The sequence below is a fragment of the Pleurodeles waltl genome, chromosome 4_2, assembly GCF_031143425.1.
Source record: "Pleurodeles waltl isolate 20211129_DDA chromosome 4_2, aPleWal1.hap1.20221129, whole genome shotgun sequence".
Taxonomy (NCBI): domain Eukaryota; kingdom Metazoa; phylum Chordata; class Amphibia; order Caudata; family Salamandridae; genus Pleurodeles; species Pleurodeles waltl.
The window spans coordinates 325550836-325570966 of record NC_090443.1 but is presented as its reverse complement, the minus strand read 5'-3'; the positions used below and the strand labels follow the sequence as shown (position 1 = coordinate 325570966).

Here is a 20131-nt window from a genome sequence, read left to right as displayed (position 1 = left end):
AGACTCAATTCAGGGCATTCCCTGGCTTGACTGGATACTACAGGAGGTTTGTGAAGGTATATGGATCCATAGTGACTTCCCTCACAGAACTTGCCTCCAAGAAAATGCCCAAGAAAGTTAACTGGACCTTAGACTGTCAAAAGGCCTTTGAAGCAATTCATTGTGCAGACAGATGCCTCTGAACGTGGGAAAGGAGCAGTCCTGACCCAAACCAATGATGAGGGCCTTGACCAGACTGTTGCTTTTATTAGCAGGAAATTACTCCCCAAGGAGCAGCGTTGGAGTGCTATTGAGAGGGAGGCATTTGCTGTTGTTTGGTCCCTGAAAAAGCTGAGGCCATACTTGTTTGGCACTCACTTTGTTGTTCAAACTGACCACAGACCTCTCAGATGTCTTATGCAAATGAAAGGTGAGAACCCACAACTTTTGAGGTGGTCTGTATCCCTACAGGGAATGGATTATGTAGTGGAACACAGACCTGGGACTGCCCATGCCAATGCAGATGGACTTTACAGATTCTTTCACTTAGACCATGAAGACTTACTTTAGGAAAGGTTAGTCTCATCCTCTTTCATTTGGGGGTGGGGGGTTGTGTAGGAAAGTGCCACTGTTGGCATGGTTACTCCCCTACTTTTTGCCTAGTGTTGATGCAAACTTTGATTGAAAGTGTGCTGGGACCCTGCTAACCAGGCTCCAGCACCAGTGTTCTTTCCCAAAGCTGTACCTTTGTTTCCACAATTGGCACAGCCCTGGCACCCAGTTAAGTCCCTTGTAAAACGTACCCATGTACTGTAGGAAAGTACCATCTTGCCTGGCATGTTACCCCCAATTTCACTGTATGTATGGTTGTTTTAGCCCTTGTGTCACGGGGATCCTGCCAGGCAGGACCCCAGTGCTCATAGTATGTGCCCTGTATGTGTTCGCTGTGTGGTGCCTAACTGTATCACTGAGGCTCTGCTAACCAGAACCTCAGTGTTTATGCTCTCTCTGCTTTCTAATTTTGTCACTGCAGGCTAGTGACTGAATTTACCAATTCTCATTAGCACACTGGTACACCCATATAATTCCCTTGTATATGGTACTTAGGTACCCAGGGTATTGGGGTTCCAGGAGATCCCTATGGGCTGCAGCATTTCTTTTGCCACCCACAGGGAGCTCAGACAATTCTTACACAGGCCTGCCACTGCAGCCTGAGTGAAATAACATCCATGTTATTTCACAGCCATTTTTCACTGCACATAAGTAACTTATAAGTCACCTATATGTCTAACCCTCACTTGGTGACGGTTGGGTGCCAAGTTACTTAGGCCCTCATTCTGACCTTGGCGGGCGGCGGAGGCCGCCCGCCAAAGTCCCGCCGTCAGGTTACCGTTCCGCGGTCGAAAGACCGCGGCGGTAATTCTGACTTTCCCGCTGGGCTGGCGGGCGGTCGCCTTCAGACCGCCAGCCAGCCCAGCGGGAAAGAGGCTTCCACGATGAAGCCGGCTCGGAATCGAGCCGGCGGAGTGGAAGCCGTGCGACGGGTGCAGTTGCACCCGTCGCGTATTTCACTGTCTGCGCAGCAGACAGTGAAATACATGTAGGGGCCCTCTTACGGGGGCCCCTGCAATGCCCATGCCAGTGGCATGGGCACTGCAGGGGCCCCCAGGGGCCCCGCGACCCCCCCTACCGCCATCCGGATCTCGGCGGTCCGACCGCCGGGATCTGGATGGCGGTAGGGGGGGTCGGAATCCCCGCGGCGGTGCAGCAAGCTGCGCGGCCGCGGAGGATTCAATGGGGCCGCGGTACACTGGCGGGACCCCGCCAGTGGTGCCGGTCCGACCGCGGCTTTACCGCCGCGGTCGGAATCCCCATTGGAGCACCGCCGGCCTGTCGGCGGTGCTCCCGCGGTCCTCCGCCCTGGCGGTCAAAGACCGCCAGGGTCAGAATGACCCCCTTAGTGTGTGGGCACCCTGGCACTAGCCAAGGTGCCCCCACATCGTTCAGGGCAAATTCCCTGAACTTTGTGAGTGCGGGGACACCATTACACGCGTGCACTATACATAGGTCACTACCTATGTATAGCGTCACAATGGTAACTCCGAACATGGCCATGTAACATGTCTAAGATCATGGAATTGTCACCCCAATACCATTCTGGTATTGGGGGGACAATTGCATGATCCCCCAGGTCTCTAGCACAGAACCCGGGTACTGCCAAACTGCCTTTCCGGGGTTTCCACTGCAGCTGCTGCCAACCCCTCAGACAGGGTTCTGCCCTCCTGGGGTCTGGGCAGCCCCGGCCCAGGAAGGCAGAACAAAGGATTTCCTCTGAGAGAGGGTGTTACACCCTCTCCATCGGAAATAGGTGTGAAGGGCTGGGGAGGAGTAGCCTCCCCCAGCCTCTGGAAATGCTTTGATGGGCACAGATGGTGCCCATCTCTGCATAAGCCAGTCTACACCGGTTCAGGGATCCCCCAGCCCTGCTCTGGCGCGAAACTGGACAAAGGAAAGGAGAGTGACCACTCCCCTGACCAGTACCTCCCAGGGGAGGTGCCCAGAGCTCCTCCAGTGTGTCCCAGACCTCTGCCATCTTGGATTCAGAGGTGTTGGGGGCACACTGGACTGCTCTGAGTGGCCAGTGCCAGCGGGTGACATCAGAGACCCCCTCTGATAGGCTCTTACCTCTCTTGGTAGCCAATCCTCCTTTCTTGGTAGCCAAACCTCCTTTTCTGGCTATTTAGGGTCTCTCCTCTGGTGTATTCTTCAGATAATGAATGGAAGAGCTCACCAGAGTTCCTCTGCACTTCCCTCTTCGACTTCTGCCAAGGATCGACCGCTGACTGCTCCAGGATGCCTGCAAAACCGCATCAAAGTAGCAAGATGACTACCAGCAACATTGTAGCGCCTCAACCTGCCGGCTTTCTTGACTGTTTGCTGGTGGTGCATGCTCTGGGGGCTGTCTGCCTTCACCCTGCACTGTAAGCCAAGAAGAAATCTCCTGTGGGTCGACGGAATCTTCCCCCTGCTAACACAGGCACAAAAACACTGCATCACCGGTCCTCTGGGTCCCCTCTCATCCTGACGAGCGTGGTCCCTGGAACACAGGCGCTATATCCAAGTGACTCCCACAGTCCAGTGATCCTTCAGTCCAAGTTTGGTGGAGGTAAGTCCTTGCCTCCCAAGCTAGACTGCAAACCTGTATACTGCGTGATTTGCAGCTGCTCCGGCTTCTGTGCACATCTCCAAGGATTCCCTTGTGCACAGCTGTGAGAAAGTAGCCTCTTTCTAGCCTTGTTATCCCCACTTTTGGCCTGTTTGTGAGTATATGTCAGGGTGTTTTCACTGTCTCACTGGGATCCTGCTAGCCAGGGCCCAGTGCTCATAGTGAAAACCCTATGTTTTCAGTATGTTTATGTGTCACTGGGACCCTGCTAGCCAGGACCCCAGTGCTCATAAGTTTGTGACCTATATGTATGTGTTCCCTGTGTGATGCCTAACTGTCTCACTGAGGCTCTGCTAACCAGAACCTCAGTGGTTATGCTCTCTCTACTTTCTAAATTGTCACTAACAGGCTAGTGACCAATTTCACCAATTCACATTGGCATACTGGAAAACCCTTATAATTCCCTAGTATATGGTACTGAGGTACCCAGGGTATTGGGGTTCCAGGAGATCCCTATGGGCTGCAGTATTTCTTTTGCCACCCATAGGGAGCTCTGACAATTCTTACACAGGCCTGCCAGTGCAGCCTGAGTGAAATAACGTCCACGTTATTTCACAGCCATTTACCACTGCACTTAAGTAACTTATAAGTCACCTATATGTCTAACCTTCACCTAGTGAAGGTTGGGTACAAAGTTACTTAGTGTGTGGGCACCCTGGCACTAGCCAAGGTGCCCCCACATCGTTCAGGGCAAATTTCCCGGACTTTGTGAGTGCGGGGACACCATTTCACGTGTGCACTATACATAGGTCACTACCTATGTATAGCGTCACAATGGTAACTCCGAACATGGCCATGTAACATGTCTAAGATCACGGAATTGTCACCCCAATGCCATTCTGGCATTGGGGAGACAATTCCATGATCCCCCGAGTCTCTAGCACAGACCCGGGTACTGCCAAACTACCTTTCCCGGGGTTTCACTGCAGCTGCTGCTGCTGCCAACCCCTCAGACAGGTTTCTGCCCTCCTGGGGTCCAGCCAGGCCTGGCCCAGGAAGGCAGAACAAAGGACTTCCTCAGAGAGAGGGTGTTACACCCTCTCCCTTTGGAAAAAGGTGTCAGGGCTGGGGAGGAGTAGCCTCCCCCAGCCTCTGGAAATGCTTTGATGGGCACTGATGGTGCCCCTCTCTGCATAAGCCAGTCTACACCGGTTCAAGGATCCCCCAGCCCTGCTCTGGCGCGAAACTGGACAAAGGAAAGGGGAGTGACCACTCCCCTGACCTGTGTGCTCCAGACCTCTGCCATCTTGGAAACAGAGGTGTTGCTGGCACACTGGACTGCTCTGAGTGGCCAGTGCCATCAGGTGACGTCAGAGACTCCTGATAGGCTCTTACCTTTCTTACTAGCCTATCCTCCTTCCTAGGTAGCCAAACCTCCTTTTCTGTCTATTTAGGGTCTCTGCTTTGGGGAATACTTCAGATACCGAATGCAAGAGCTCACCAGAGTTCCTCTGCATCTCTCTCTTCACCTCCTGCCAAAGGATCGACCGCTGACTGCTCAGGACGCCTGCAAAACCGCAACAAAGTAGCAAAGACAACTACTGCAACCTTGTATCGCTTCATCCTGCCGGCTTTCTCGCCTGTTTCCTGGTGGTGCATGCTCTGGGGGTAGCCTGCCTCCTTCTTGCACCAGGAGCTCTGAAGAAATCTCCTGTGGGTTGACGGAATCTTCCTCCTGCAACCGCAGGCAACAAAAGACTGCATCACCGGTCCTCTGGGTCCCCTCTCAACACGACGAGCGTGGTCCCTGGAACTCAGCAACTCTGTCAAAGTGACTCCCACAGTCCAGTGACTCTTCAGTCCAAGTTTGGTGGAGGTAAGTCCTTGCCTCCCCACGCTAGACTGCATTGCTGGGTACCGCGTGATTTGCAGCTGCTCCAGCTCCTGCGCACTTTTCTAGGATTTCCTTTGTGCACAGCCAAGCCTGGGTCCCCGACACTCTAACCTGCAGTGCACAACCTTCTGAGTTGTCCTCCGGCGTCGTGGGACTCCCTTTTCTGACTTCGGGTGGACTGCGGTTCACTCCTCTTCCAAGTGCCTGTTCCGGTACTTCTGCGGGTGCCTGCTTCTGTGAGGGCTCTCTGACTTGCTGGGCGCCCCCTCTGTCTCCTCATCCAAGTGGCGACATCCTGGTCCCTCCTGGGCCACAGCAGCATCCAAAAACTCTAACTGCGACCCTTGCAGCTAGCAAGGCTTGTTTGCGGTCTTTCTGCATGGGAACACATCTGCAAGCTTCTTCACGACGTGGGACATCCATCCTCCAAAGGGGAAGTTCCTAGTCCTCTTCGTTCTTGCAGAATCCACAGCTTCTACCATCCGGTGGCAGCTTCTTTGCACCCTCAGCTGGCATTTCCTGGGCATCTGCCCACTCTCGACATTGTCGCGACTCTTGGACTTGGTCCCCTTGTTTCACAGGTACTCAGGTCCTGAAATCCACTGTTGTTGCTTTGCTGGTGTTGGTCTTCCTTGCAGAAACCCCCTATCACGACTTCTGTGCTCTCTGGGGGTTATAGGTGCACTTTACACCTACCTTTCAGGGTCTTGGGGTGGGCTATTTTTCTAACCCTCACTGCTTTCTTACAGTCCCAGCGACCCTCTACAAGCTCACATAGGTTTGGTGTCCATTCGTGGTTCGCATTCCACTTTTGGAGTATATGGTTTGTGTTGCCCCTATACCCATGTGCTCTCATTGCAATCTATTGTGACTGTACATTGCTTGCATTGCTTTCTATTGCTATTACTGCATATTTTTTGGTATTGTGTACATATATCTTGTGTATATTTGCTATCCTCATACTGAGGGTACTCACTGAGATACTTTTGGCATATTATCATAAAAATAAAGTACCTTTATTTTTAGTATATCTGTGTATTGTGTTTTCTTATGATATTGTGCATATGACACCAGTGGTATAGTAGGAGCTTTGCATGTCTCCTAGTTCAGCCTAAGCTGTTCTGCTATAGCTACCTTCTATCAGCCTAAGCTGCTAGAAACACCTCTTCTACACTAATAAGGAATAACTGGACCAGGTACAGAGTGTAAGTACCCCTTGGTACCCACTACAAGCCAGGCCAGCCTCCTACAACAGCCTAGCCTGGGTCCCCAGCACTCCGTCCTGTAGTGCTCAACCCTCTGAGTTGGACTCCGACGTCGTGGGACCCTCCTTTGTGACTCTGAGCCAGCTCTGGTTCACAAATCTTCTAAGTGCCTGCTCCGGTACTTCTGCGGGTGCTGCCTGCTTCTGTGGGGGCTCTCAGAGTTGCTGAGCGCCCCCTCTGTCTCCTCCTCCAAGGGTTGACATCCTGGTCCTTCCTGGTCCCCAGCAGCACCCAAAAACCTCTACTGCGACCCTGGCAGCTAGCATGGCTTGTTTGCGGTATTTCTGCGTGGAAACACTTCTGCAACCTCCAGCACGCCGTGAGACATCTTCCTTCCAAAGGAGAAGTTCCTAGCCCTTTTCATTGTTGCAGAATCCTAGGCTTCTTCCATCCGGAGGCAGCCTTCTTGCACCTTCATCTGGGGTTTCCTGCGCACCTGGACACTATTGTGACTCTTGGTCTTGGTCCCCTTGCCTTGCAGGTCCTCAGGTCCAGGAATCCGTCTTCAGTGCCTTGCTGGTGATTGTGGTTCTTGCAGAATCCCCCTATCACGACTATTGTGTCCTTTTGGGGTAGTAGGTGTACTTTACTCCTACTTTTCAGGGTCTTGGGGTAGGGTATCTTGTACACCCTGACTGTTTTCTTACAGTCCCAGCGACCCTCTACAAGCTCCCATAGGTCTGGGGTCCATTCGTGATTCGCATTCCACTTTTGGAGTATATGGTTTGTGTTGCCCCTAGACCTATGTTCACCTGTTGCATCCTATTGTAATTCTACACTGTTTGCATTACTTTTCTTACTATTACTTACCTGTTTTGGGTTTGTGTACAAATAACTTGTGTATATTACTTACCTTATAACTGAGGGTACTCACTGAGATACTTTTGGCATATTGTCATAAAAATAAAGTACCTTTATTTTTAGTAACTCTGAGTATTGTGTTTTCTTATGATATTGTTCTATATGATATAAGTAGTATAGTAGGAGCTTTGCATGTCTCCTAGTTCAGCCTAACCTGCTTTGCCATAGCTACCTTCTATCAGCCTAAGCTGCTAGAAACACCTCTATTCTACTAAAAAAGGGATAACTGGACCTGGCACAGGGTGTAAGTACCACAAGGTACCCACTATAAGCCAGGCCAGCCTCCTACATATACCAAGGGCCCTGTGGCCAGGGAAGATCTCTGAGGGCTGCAGCATGCTTTATATGCCACCCTGGGGGACCCCGCCCTCAGCCTATGCACACTGCCTTGCAGCTTGCGTGTGCTGGTGGGGAGAAAAAGGCAAAGTCGACATGGCACCCCTCTCAGGGTGCCATGCCCACAAACCACTGCCTGTGGCATCGTAAGTCACACCTCTAGGAGGCCTTACAGCCCTAAGGCAGGGTGCACTATACTACAGGTGAGGGCATAGCTGCATGAGCAATATGCCCCTCCAGAGTCTGAGTCCATTCTTAGACGTTATAAGTGCAGTGTAGCCATATTAATTACATGGCCTGGAAGTCTGTCATTACGAACTCCACAGCACCCTAATAGCTTCACTGAATACTGGGAAGTTTGGTATCAAACTGCTCAGCACAGTAAACCCACACTGATGCCAGTGTGGGATTTATTAAAACATGCACACAGAGGGCATCTTAGAGATGCCCCCCTATATGTTAGCCCAACTGCTAGTGTAGGACTGATCAGTCTGTGCCAGCCTGCCACTTTCAGATGAGTTTCTGACCACATAGGAGGAGTGCCTTTGTGCACTCTGTGGCCAGAAACAAAGCCTGTCCTGGGTGGAGGTACATCACACCTCCCCCTGCAGGAACTGTAACACCTGGCGGTGAGCCTCAAAGGCTCAAGCCTTGGGTTACAGTGCCCCAGGGCACTCCAGCTAGTGGAGATGCCCGCCCCCGGACAAGGCCCCACTTTTGGCAGCAAGCCTGGCGGGAACGTTAGGGAAAACAGGGAGGAGTGACCATCCCAGCAAGGACCACCCCTAAGGTGTCCAGAGCTGAGGTGAACTCCTCCCTGAAGAATCCTCCATCTTGTTTTGGAGAACAGGGACCAATAGGGATAGGAATGTGCCCCCCCCCCTCCCCAAAGGGAGTGGGCACAAGGAGGGTATAGCCACCCTCAGGGACAGTAGCCATTGGCTACTGCCCTCTGACCCCTAACACACACCCAAATCTAGGATTTAAGGGCCTCCCTGAACCCAGCTCACCAGATTGCTGGCGACCTACAAAGAGAAGAAGGTACTGAGTTTAGTTGATGGTGAGCTCCCACTTTCAAAAATTTAAGATACTGAGCACAATGCTTCAATGTTGATTTATTCACAGAATCAATAAAAGTTAGTTCCAAAGCTTTTTATTTCAAGTACAAAAAATGGATTTCCTTGAGTTGAAAGAAAAGAAGGAAAGAAATAAATCCCAGAATTGACTGCTTTGTCGTCCAAGCCAAGTTGGTCAAGATTGGAAAAAAGGATGAAGAACAATGTTCGATGGAGGACAGCCAACACGTGTTTCACCCCATTAGCGAGTTAGCGGGGGCTTTCTCAAGGCTGTGAAAGATATGTATGGACAGTTATAAGTTACATGTCGGATCTTACCCAAGTGAGAATGCATTCCATGCATATCATGCAGGACATGTTGTGCTGCTCATCGTGATATATATAGAAAAAGTGAGATAGTGCCATAGCAGTCTCCCCAGTGTGAACCAAGGATTGGAACCCTACAAAAATATTAGTAGAGTGTAATGATAGATCAGTTTAGAGAGGTCCACTGTTCTTATTCTTGTTGTAGAAGGGAATAAGGTAATAAAAGATAATTAAAATCCTACTGAATAATAAGTGAGAAGAGGAAATTCTATACAAACTGGCACTCTCGTGGTGTAAGTACATGCTAAAGAAAGAAAATTATGAACAAGTGCTATTATAAAGTCAAGTTGTGTGAAAAGGAATAAAACTTGTGATATATACACATTTCTGAAACAAAGAATAACGTTACCCAATTCAAAGCATAGTAACAGACTTCAGACATCAATGGTCTCAATTGTCGGTGCAAATCTGAACATAAGAACCAAGTGGTAAAAACACACTTGTATAACCAATAAATACAATACAGAAAACAAAGATGACAACTTTTCAATTCTTGGGGAAAGCAACTACCCTCCTCTGACATAATCAAACAAAGCCCATTATTGTCATGAGCCTATTTAAATCCCCCAAAGAAAAAAGGAAGCTTCGTTAACACAGAAATTCTAAGTTCACTCAAATAAAGTGAGATATATACCCCAATCAAATCAGTAAAGAGGCATCACAATAAGGGGTAAAATAAGAATGGTACAAGTAATCAACAGAGCCACAAGACCTTGTTTATACCTATAGTGCCATTCATGCCATGTAAAAGAGCCAAAGGCATTAATGGGGATTTTTATGAAAAAAGTTATTTTAGGCCGAAGAGCGTGAGTCTTAAACTCACCATAAATCATAAATGAAATAAACAGTGGTACCTGAAAGCGCAATAAGCGCATGAAGAAAACGGCGAAAAATCGCCGATAGGTCCCGCGTACAAACGCTGCAGGCGCGTTCTCACTGCAGTTTGATAGGCGTGATCAAGTGTACCTTCTCTGTTTCGGAGGTATCGAAACAGAGAAGGGACAACAAGTAACCAACACACACCAAAAAACAACGGCGGCCATATTGGATATTGCCGGGGCAGCAGCTGCACTAGTCGTAATGGAATAGTGGGAGGCAAAATTGAAAGAAGAATATTTAAGGCAATGTACTAAGCTTCAAAAGTGACAAAAGGGCCATATTAGGCATTTGCAAAGGAGATAGATAATGGTAGTAATAGTAGAAAAAAGGTAGTTAGTAGAAAAATAATATAATTGAAAGAGTTGGACCCATAATAGATGTTAAAGACAGAACTCAGGAAAAACAGAGAGCTTAAGAAATTAAATGGGAGAAAGAAAAAGAAAAAGGGCATAGAAATAGTCAAGAGAAAGAAATATAACAGAAAATAATAAAGATAATGCTAAAAATCATATTAACTGAGAAACAAAAATGTTTTCCCAAATGAATTCTCAAATGCAAATAATCCAAGTAGAAAAGGAAAAAGAAGTAAATGGAGAAATTAGTTAAAATAGCCAATCAATAAAAAAGAAGCTGGTTTAGACTCATAAGCAAAGCCAACAGTTGAAAAGTAAAAACAAGCAAAAAGAAGAGAAGAGGAATAGTAATAAGTCTACGGGTGTCAAAAAATTGATACAGCAAAGCAAATAGTGCAGTACAATAGTTTAAGCAAAGACAAGTTTTTACAAAAGCCAATAGTGCCATTCATGATCTTGGTTCAGGCCATTGTTCACTGTGTCGTATTGGATAATCATCCTGCTTTCTTCCTGGCGGAGGCGTAATTGTAGGTTCCCGCCCCGTGGGGATGACGTAAGACGACGTATACCACTGAATTCAAAGCGCCGTTCATTATGATGAAATGTTTTATAGTGATCCACTAGGGGCGCCTGAGTCTCCAATTTGAGAATGTTCCGAAAATTTTCTTGGATGCGAAGTTTTAGAGGACGGATCGTACTGCCAATATAAACCTTGTGGCATGGGCATACAATCAGATAGACCACATTTCTACTTTCACAATTGATGAAATCCTTGATCACAAGTTTGTTATTATTGATGTATAGGGTAGTTGTTCTGTTAAGTCCCAGTTTACATATTGAACACTTGGTACAGGTAAAGAAACCTTTAGGTTTAGAAAAATAAGGATCAGAGGCTTTTTGTTGAAAAAAGGAAGGACAAAGTGTATCTCGAAGATTAGGAGCCCGACGAAAACCCATTCTTGGTTGTTGTGTAATGTACTTTTGAATAGAGGTGTTGCTGCTGATAAGATGCCAATGCTTACGAAGCTGTTTCCGTATTAGATAGTGACCATTATGAAACTGGGTAATAAAGCGGATAGTAGTATCCTCTTTCCGTCGTGGTGATGAATTAATCATCTTAATCCGGTCCATTTGACCCAATTTACCGATGGACAAGTGCAGTAACTTGTGATTGTATCCCCTATTCAACAGTCTCTCCGTTATTTGTGAGGAGAACAGGTCATAATCTCTAGAGTTGGTGCAGTTGACTCTTGCTCGTCTATATTCACCTTGTGGAATGTTTTTAATAATACTTGAAGGGTGACAGCTGGAGGCATGTAAAATTGCGTTCGCCGCTGTAGATTTTCTAAAAAAGCGTGTCTGTAATCTAGCTTGTTCCACATAGATCAGTAAATCTAGGTACTCAACCTGTGAATCAGAGATGTTATATGTAATGTCAATGTCCCATTTGTTTGGAACCAGAGATTGCAGGAATTGTGTTAAGAGAGTTCTTTGTCCTTGCCAAATCAACAGAATGTCATCGATATAGCGCCCCCAGAAGATGATATTGTGGGAGAAGCATTCATTTTGATCACTCCATAGCCACTCTCGTTCTACTGCTCCCATTAGTATACAGGCATAGGGGGGCGCAAATTTCGCCCCCATCGCCGTACCCTGTAGTTGTAGGTAGAACTGACCATCAAAGAGGAAATAGTTATTTTCTAGGCAGAACTGTAACATGTTCAGTATCATACTATTATGAGTGGTGAATGACACTGGTTTAGTCGAAAGTGCTTGTCTGACAGCATCTATGCCGTCCTGGTGTTTGATAGAAGTATAAAGGCTGACGATATCTATTGTTACTAAAAGATAATCAGATTGCCAATCAATATCTTGAAGTTTGCAGATGATATCTTTCGTGTCTCTTACATAAGAAGGTAAATTGATCATGAAAGGCTGAAGAACTTGATCAATTAGAGTCCCTAATTTGGAACAGATGGAATTAACTCCTGATATTATAGGTCTACCTTTAGGGGGAAAATCTTTTTTGTGAATTTTGGGCAATAGATATAAAGTAGGAACAGTCGGGTGGGAAAGAAAAAGAGCTGTACGTTCTTGGTGTGAGATGACTTGGCGAGAAAGCCAATGATCCAAAAGAACCGAAAGTTGCTGTTGTATGTGTACTGTTGGGTTCGAATCTAAGCGTTTATAACACTGGACATTGTTAAGTTGGCGATAAGCCTCAGAGAGATAATCTGAGGTATTTGGAATGACAATATTTCCCCCTTTGTCTGCTTCCTTGATGATGATGTTAGGATTCATTCTTAACTTAGTCAGTGCTGATATTTGTTGGTTAGTAATATTGTGGGGGACAAATTTGCGCTTTTTACAATAGCTTTTGTGTTCTTTGTCTAGATCTTTCAAAACTACTTGTGCAAATACATCAATAGAATTCCCTGCTGGTAAGGTGGGAGTGAAAGTAGATTTAGGTCTCATACCCGAGGGGTAGTACTGATTATTGTTCAGCTCCAAATGTTCAGCTAGTGAGCAGAGAGAGATATCAGGTTCAGAAACATTAGCCAGATTACACAGTAGCCCAATTCCTTCAAGGTCCCGAACAGAGAGATCTTGTGAAGGGGGTAAGGAAGCGGGCTGAAGAGAAGAAGAAGTAGGTGTCGAAAAAAAAGATTTAAGTTTGAGCTTACGTATAAACTTAAAAAAGTCAATTTTGGTTTGCGTTATGTTCCAAGAATTAGTCAGACAAAAGGATAGACCTTTATTGAGAATATGGAGTTCAAGTGGAGAGAGAGAGTAATCTGAAAGATTGACAACTAGTTGGTCATCGAGTTTGGGGGCCGGAGATTCTAGCTGCGTGCCCTTGTCTGTATGCCAGAAGTACCTGGTGTGGCCGTTGTAATATCTGGTGGTTTTGGCCGCGATTCTTGAAGAGATCCAAGGCGAAAGCGCCTTGCCTCCTCTAAAAAATTTACCTTGGGTCTAATGCTAGAATCTCTGTCTGAATTGTCAGAAGTTTCAACTTCTGAGGAAGTAATACTATCTGGACAACTTGTAGTGTCCAACGATAAATTAGAGTCTTGGACATGATCATATTTTTTACTGAAGGTATACACCCTCCCCTGCTGGTAATCCCAAAGGTCACGTCTACATTTTCGATTCTTCCTCTGGATGATATCTGCCTCATAGTTATCAATTATATTGTTAAGGATGGCATAATTCTTAGTTATGATGTCGCCCCAGTTGGCATCATCTATCCGTTGTGTTAGTTGGTCAACTTCTTGTTTGTGACGTTCGTACTGTTCCTGCGAGATATCAATGAGTTGGTGAATCATATTCATCGAGGCCATTTTTAAGTTAGCCTCCCACTTCTGAAGACTTTCTTGGGAGGTGGTGTCTGTAGGTGGAAAGATCAGAATACGTAATCCCCGGGGGATTCGATCACTTTCCAAATATTTTTTAAGGGAAGTTGTCATCTTTGTTTTCTGTATTGTATTTATTGGTTATACAAGTGTGTTTTTACCACTTGGTTCTTATGTTCAGATTTGCACTGACAATTGAGACCATTGATGTCTGAAGTCTGTTACTATGCTTTGAATTGGGTAACGTTATTCTTTGTTTCAGAAATGTGTATATATCACAAGTTTTATTCCTTTTCACACAACTTGACTTTATAATAGCACCTGTTCATAATTTTCTTTCTTTAGCATGTACTTACACCACGAGAGTGCCAGTTTGTATAGAATTTCCTCTTCTCACTTATTATTCAGTAGGATTTTAATTATCTTTTATTACCTTATTCCCTTCTACAACAAGAATAAGAACAGTGGACCTCTCTAAACTGATCTATCATTACACTCTACTAATATTTTTGTAGGGTTCCAATCCTTGGTTCACACTGGGGAGACTGCTATGGCACTATCTCACTTTTTCTATATATATCACGATGAGCATCACAACATGTCCTGCATGATATGCATGGAATGCATTCTCACTTGGGTAAGATCTGACATGTAACTTATAACTGTCCATACATATCTTTCACAGCCTTGAGAAAGCCCCCGCTAACTCGCTAATGGGGTGAAACACGTGTTGGTTGTCCTCCATCGAACATTGTTCTTCATCCTTTTTTCCAATCTTGACCAACTTGGCTTGGACGACAAAGCAGTCAATTCTGGGATTTATTTCTTTCCTTCTTTTCTTTCAACTCAAGGAAATCCATTTTTTGTACTTGAAATAAAAAGCTTTGGAACTAACTTTTATTGATTCTGCGAATAAATCAACATTGAAGCATTGTGCTCAGTATCTTAAATTTTTGAAAGTGGGAGCTCACCATCAACTAAACTCAGTACCTTAACATTTGGGAGGTTTAGGGTCCAGGCCTCCGGTTGGGGCTCTCACAACAACTTCAATCAATTTGGCAACTTAAGGAAGTCAACTGGCTGGACCTTTTCTTATTCCCTGTTACAAAGAGAAGAAGGACTGCTAAGCTGAAAGCCCCAGCAGAGAAGAAGGAAGATGACAACTGCTTTGGCCCCAGCCCTACTGGCATGTCTCCTGCTTCAAAGAACCTGCAAGAAGAACAGCGACGCATCCAGCGGGCCCAGCGACCTCCGACCACTCCAGAGGAGTGCCCTGCACCCCAAAGGACCAAGAACCTCAGAGGACAGCGGCCCTGTCCAAAAGAAACTTTCAACCAAGGACTCCCACCTCACTCCGGATGCGTGAGTCCTGACCCCTGTGCACCCGATGCCCACGGCTCGTGTCCAGGTGGTCCATCCAGCAAGAGAGGGTCCCCAGGCAATTGGGAGCAAGAGCCCATCTTTGGTTGACCCCTCCAAACCCCATGACGACGCCTGCAGAGAGAATCCAGAGGACCCTCCGACTCCCTGACTGCAAGCTCCGGGCAAAGATATTGGACGCCTAAAGGACCCACTGCACCCGCAGCCCCCAGGCCTTGGAGAACCTGACCCCCTGTGCAGCATCGACCAGTAGGCGGTCCTCTTGCCTGTCTGACCCCTGGTGTGCCCTGGTGTGCCCGAGACACCTCCCAGGACCTCGCCTGCAGCCTCTACGTGACCCCAGGATCCCCGTCATAGAGTTCCATTGGAAACCCAATGTCCTGTTTGCACCCTGTACCCGGCTGCCCTGGTGCCGCTGAGGGTGTGTGTTTGGTGCCTATTTGGGGCCCCTTCAGCCCTCTCTTGAACCCCCTGGTCTGCCCTCCGAGTTGCGGGTACTTACCTGCTGGCTGACCGGATTCCGAGTACCCCCCTATCTTCATAGGAGCCCATGTTAACTGGACTTGCCTTTGACCTCTGCACCTGACCGGCCCCGTGTTGCTGGTGGTGGGTGTTTATGGGGTTAGCTTGAACCCCCACGACGGACTACCTAAAACCCTCAGACAGGAACTATAAGTTCAACACGTACCTGGAAAACTGTACAATCTTTTTTTCCCCCAGGAACTGTTGAAAATTGCAGTTTCTACTTTTAAAATAGCTTTTTTTTGCCATTTTAAAGAAAACTGTATACATTGTTGATTCCATTCAAAGTTCTGATTAGAACTATGTAAGTACCTTACATTTTATGTACTTACCTGCAAACTGAATCTTGTAGTTCTAGAAATAAATTAACAAAACATATTTTTCTATATAAAATCTTCTTGGTCTGGAGTTAAGTCATTGAGTGTGTGTTTATTTTATTGCTTGTGTTTGTACAACAAATGCTTAACACTACCCTCTGATAAGCCTAACTGCTCGACCACACTACCAGAAATAGAGCATTAGTATTATCTATTATTGCCTCAGTCAAGCCTCTGATGACCCCCTGGACTCTGTCCACACTATATTTCATTTTGATATAGTATATACTGAGCCAGCTTCCTACTGTGGTCATTTGAGTGATATATGTATATACATAATAATATTTGCTGATGCGCGAGTTTAACATGTTATGTATTATTATTGAGTGTGGGGATGTTCCAAGACTCATAAGAGGGGAAGGCTCGAGGCAGTCATGATACTATTCCCTCACTCAAAGTAAAGAAGAACGTTGGGTGATGGTCCCTCGGCTGAAAAGGTCCAGCGGTGCACAGGGTGGTTTGGTGGCTTTCATTATGAAAATTCGTTTGGTTGGGGATGTAATATCACAGTGTGGGTGCACAGCTGATTAGAATTGGGGTGTGGTGGAGGTATAAGAAGGCGGTAGAGTAGCAGGTAGTATGATAAATGTGATTTTCGAGAAGCATGTGATAAAGTTGTTATTTGATTAGGATGGGTCATTTATACATGAGGGTTAAAGAGAAAGTATGCTGTTTATAGTGTGTGCAACTCTTTGTCCGTGAGACTGGTTTTGTAAGTATGAGAGCAAATACTGTATATTTATTAATACTAACTGAAAGTTATGTGTCCTTCTTGACAGGCCCCAGAGACCAGTCACTATGGACTCTATCAGTCGCCTGGCTTCACCGATGGTCCTGTACCAGGAGGATCTGCAGGATAATCCTCTGGCGCAGGAGAGACTGCGGGAGTCAGTGCGCCGTAGCGTGCTGGAGCCCCCAGCTCGTATCCTGTCACAGAGTTGAGGTCTTGGGCAATGTGAAAGTGGTGGGAGATGAGAAAAGGACCGCAGGAAATCCTGACTGTGAAACTTTCTCACTATAGTGAAACCTCGAAGATGCGGGCGAAGGGTATATATAGACAATGTGAATAAGACCATGGGATAATGTAATGACTAAAGAGACATAGCTCAAGATGGCAGTGTAATAGCTGCAGGAAAAAAACAAACGAGGCAAAGTGATAAATACAGGTGTCAGAACCTAGGGACAGTGGTATAACTTCAAGAATAGGAGTTGAGAGCGAGGTGTAATCACTACAGGACCAAAGCCTTGGAGCAGTTTCATAAGTATAAGTTCTTAAGGATAGTGCAATAGCTACAAGAACAGGTCCCATGAGCAGTGTAATACATGTATAAAGCCCTGTAGTGTAATAAAATACCCATATTGCTAAGGCAGTAGACGAAAGTGAAAAAGACACTGGTATATAGCCTAGGAGGCAGAATCACAATAACTGTTGTTAGTCATGTCACAGGCTCCTTAACTCCTTACTTCCCACAGCGTTTCTGATTGGCTCCATGGTGACAGTGAACCAAAAGATCGCCCTTCTGGAGTTACAGCTGAAGACATGCAACAGTGACGATCCAGTGAGTGGTGACAATTACGAATACATATCATCCACTACAACAAAGGCCATGCAGAAGTTGCAAGTAAACCATAAATGACAGCCTGGTGGTTCTACCGAATCAAGAGTCTTTCAGTGTGAAATGACAGACCAATTGTTTTCAAAGGAAGAACATTAAGTGCTTGATTACGAGCGGGCCGATTAATTCTGACCCATACGTAAATCCCTGTTTATACATGGGTTGGAATTAGGCGTTTGAAGGTATTTAACACATTGGATAATTATTGGATGCGTTAACTCAATCTTAATGACATTTTGGCAGGTCAAACCTAACGAAATTTAATAGGGGAAAAGCATACACTATTTACCATATCATGCGGACTTTGGTACGCCAAACACCAATATCCGCATGTTATTAAACACAAACTCATCATATGTGTTATTTACCACACCCAATAAATAACGTACACCATAATATTGTTATTTACCAGGTGTTAACACCTAAACTCATAATCAGGCGCTAACTATTTACATAAAAAAAAGAGAAGTTCACACAGAAACCCTTTATAGCAACATAGGCATTAGGGCTAGATTTGTCAATGTCTGACAGGAAAGAAACTTACAATAACTTTTGAAAATTGTTGCAGATGATATGGAGAAATCCCCCACAGCTTAGTGTTGCCTCAGAATGGGAAACAGCCTTTACAACGCTACCTTTACCATACATGCTTTCACCACATAGGTATGTTTTTTGTCTCTACCACACATGGTAAGTTTTGGTAAGTGTAACTATATGCAAAGTTTTAGGGATGAGTAGTGGTAAATTGGTAAGGGTAATTTAAGGGTTTAGTGGTGGTAAGGGTAATTGTAGCGTTTGTGTTTGGGAAATGGTGTAATGGTGGTAAGGATAAATGTAGGGTTTGGGGGTGGATAGTGACAAAGGATAGTAAATCTTATTTTATGGTTTAGGGGTGGTAAGGGTCCAGTAGGGGTTTAGGTAGGGGTAGTGGTAGAGGGTGGTAAGGGTCATTTTAGTGTCTAGGGAAGGATAGTGGTAGAGGCAGGTTAGGAGTTAGGGTTTCATTTACCTTTTTATACTTATCATAAGTGGTAAAGGCATCTGTGTAGTAAAGGCATGCATTGTATTGTTATAACACATCCAAAACCATTCAGGGGAGATAGTCTTCCAAAGACCCGGCCTACTGCCAGCCTCTCCTTAACAATTGATGGATTAAAAGAAACCAGAGTCAATTTGACCTAGCCCATACACCATGTCTATCACTACACAGTACCGATTTCCTCTCTTGTAAAAGGCATAATTATTGCCCCTGCACAATTGCCTCAGCGTAAACTTTTCTTCACCACACATTTACTTCAGTCTTTCGTCAGCTTCCAGACTGGCTTGGATTTAAAATAGCTGCATTGACATGAACGTGAGGGGGAAGTAAAAGCCACGTTGGCGTAGCAGTATGGGGAATATCTCACTTGCATGCTTCAACACACATGGCAGACATTTTCTACATTGTAACTTGGAAACGCCAAGAGGGTGAGAAGCAACAGAAAAAAACAAAATATTTAAATACTCATTTATTCACAGAGATGCCTGATTACAATGAATAAGACTAATAATAACGTACAATGTGCATTAAAACTATTAAGTCATATCTCATTATAGTTGTATTAATCTATACCTAGGCAGAAATTATTCTTAACATTTATAAAACAATATATCTAACAGTTTTATACATTTCCCATTCGCTACTATGGAGACTTGGTGTATTTTTACATTGTATCAATCAATTATAATAATAATGACAATAATATGAACAATATTAAATTTGTGAATTTTGGATAATTGATAATGATAATCTTATACCAAGAAAAGTTCTATGTAGTTGCAGTGTTGTGTTATTAATATTTATAACACCCTCTATTGCATAGAAGGGTGTCCTGCCCTGCGCTAACCAAATTAAACCAGAATCAGTGAACAAGTTTGCAAGATTAGTCAAATTACAAATTTTTCTGTAGTTTTCTAAACTGAAGGTGGTTAGAAGTATCCTTCAGGGATCAAGGGAGGGCATTCCCGTTTTTATCTGTACATAACAAAATGCGCACACAACTGCCCTTTCTAGTTTTTCTGACCAGGGTAAGTTAGAAATGTATTTACTGCACACAAGGGGAACCCTGCAAGTATATTAAGAAATTCTTTAGGCTGGAGGAAGAGCTTCTTATTATCAGCACTGATAGCTTCATATATACTTCCTCCTCTGACACCAGACCCATTTCCATCTATTTTAGTGTTGATACCAAATGTTGAAATTCCTTAGACTTTACACATCTGAGCAGTATATGCCACATAGATTCAATTCGTACTGCACGGCCTATAAAGACAGTCTTCATACTTTAGACCAGTCCTGGGTCCTTGCCAAAACTGGCGAACAAGGAAAACAGGCAATGCAAACCGATTTTGTTTCATTTCAAAATGGAGGTTAGTGAGATCTTTGCCGATCATTATTTCAGAATAACTTACATGGTATACCCATTTACTTATGGAATTATATCCCACTATGGTTTCAATAATCTATCAAAAGTGCTGGATTCCCTACATAATGTTGAAGCCAAGATATTGATGAAGGCCCTGGCAAATCGCCTAACAACAGTCATGAACACACTTGTGTTGCAAGATCAATCTGGCTTCATGCTGAGACATGCGACTCAGCACAATATGAGCTTGGTTTTCAGTGCCCTAGCCACGAGTAACACATTAAAAGGCCTGCTGGCACT

The 20131-nt window shown here is 45.3% G+C and overlaps 1 protein-coding gene across 1 annotated transcript in view; it reads left to right on the top strand.

Moving 5' to 3' along the window:
- Positions 1 to 20131, top strand: part of FAM227A (family with sequence similarity 227 member A) — a 64170-nt gene that overhangs the window by 14662 nt on the left and 29377 nt on the right. The window contains exons 2-3 of the mRNA XM_069233160.1: positions 16590 to 16732; positions 17284 to 17369. Of these exons, the coding sequence (XP_069089261.1) occupies positions 16590 to 16732; positions 17284 to 17369 (229 nt within the window). The remainder of the gene's footprint in view (positions 1 to 16589; positions 16733 to 17283; positions 17370 to 20131) is intronic.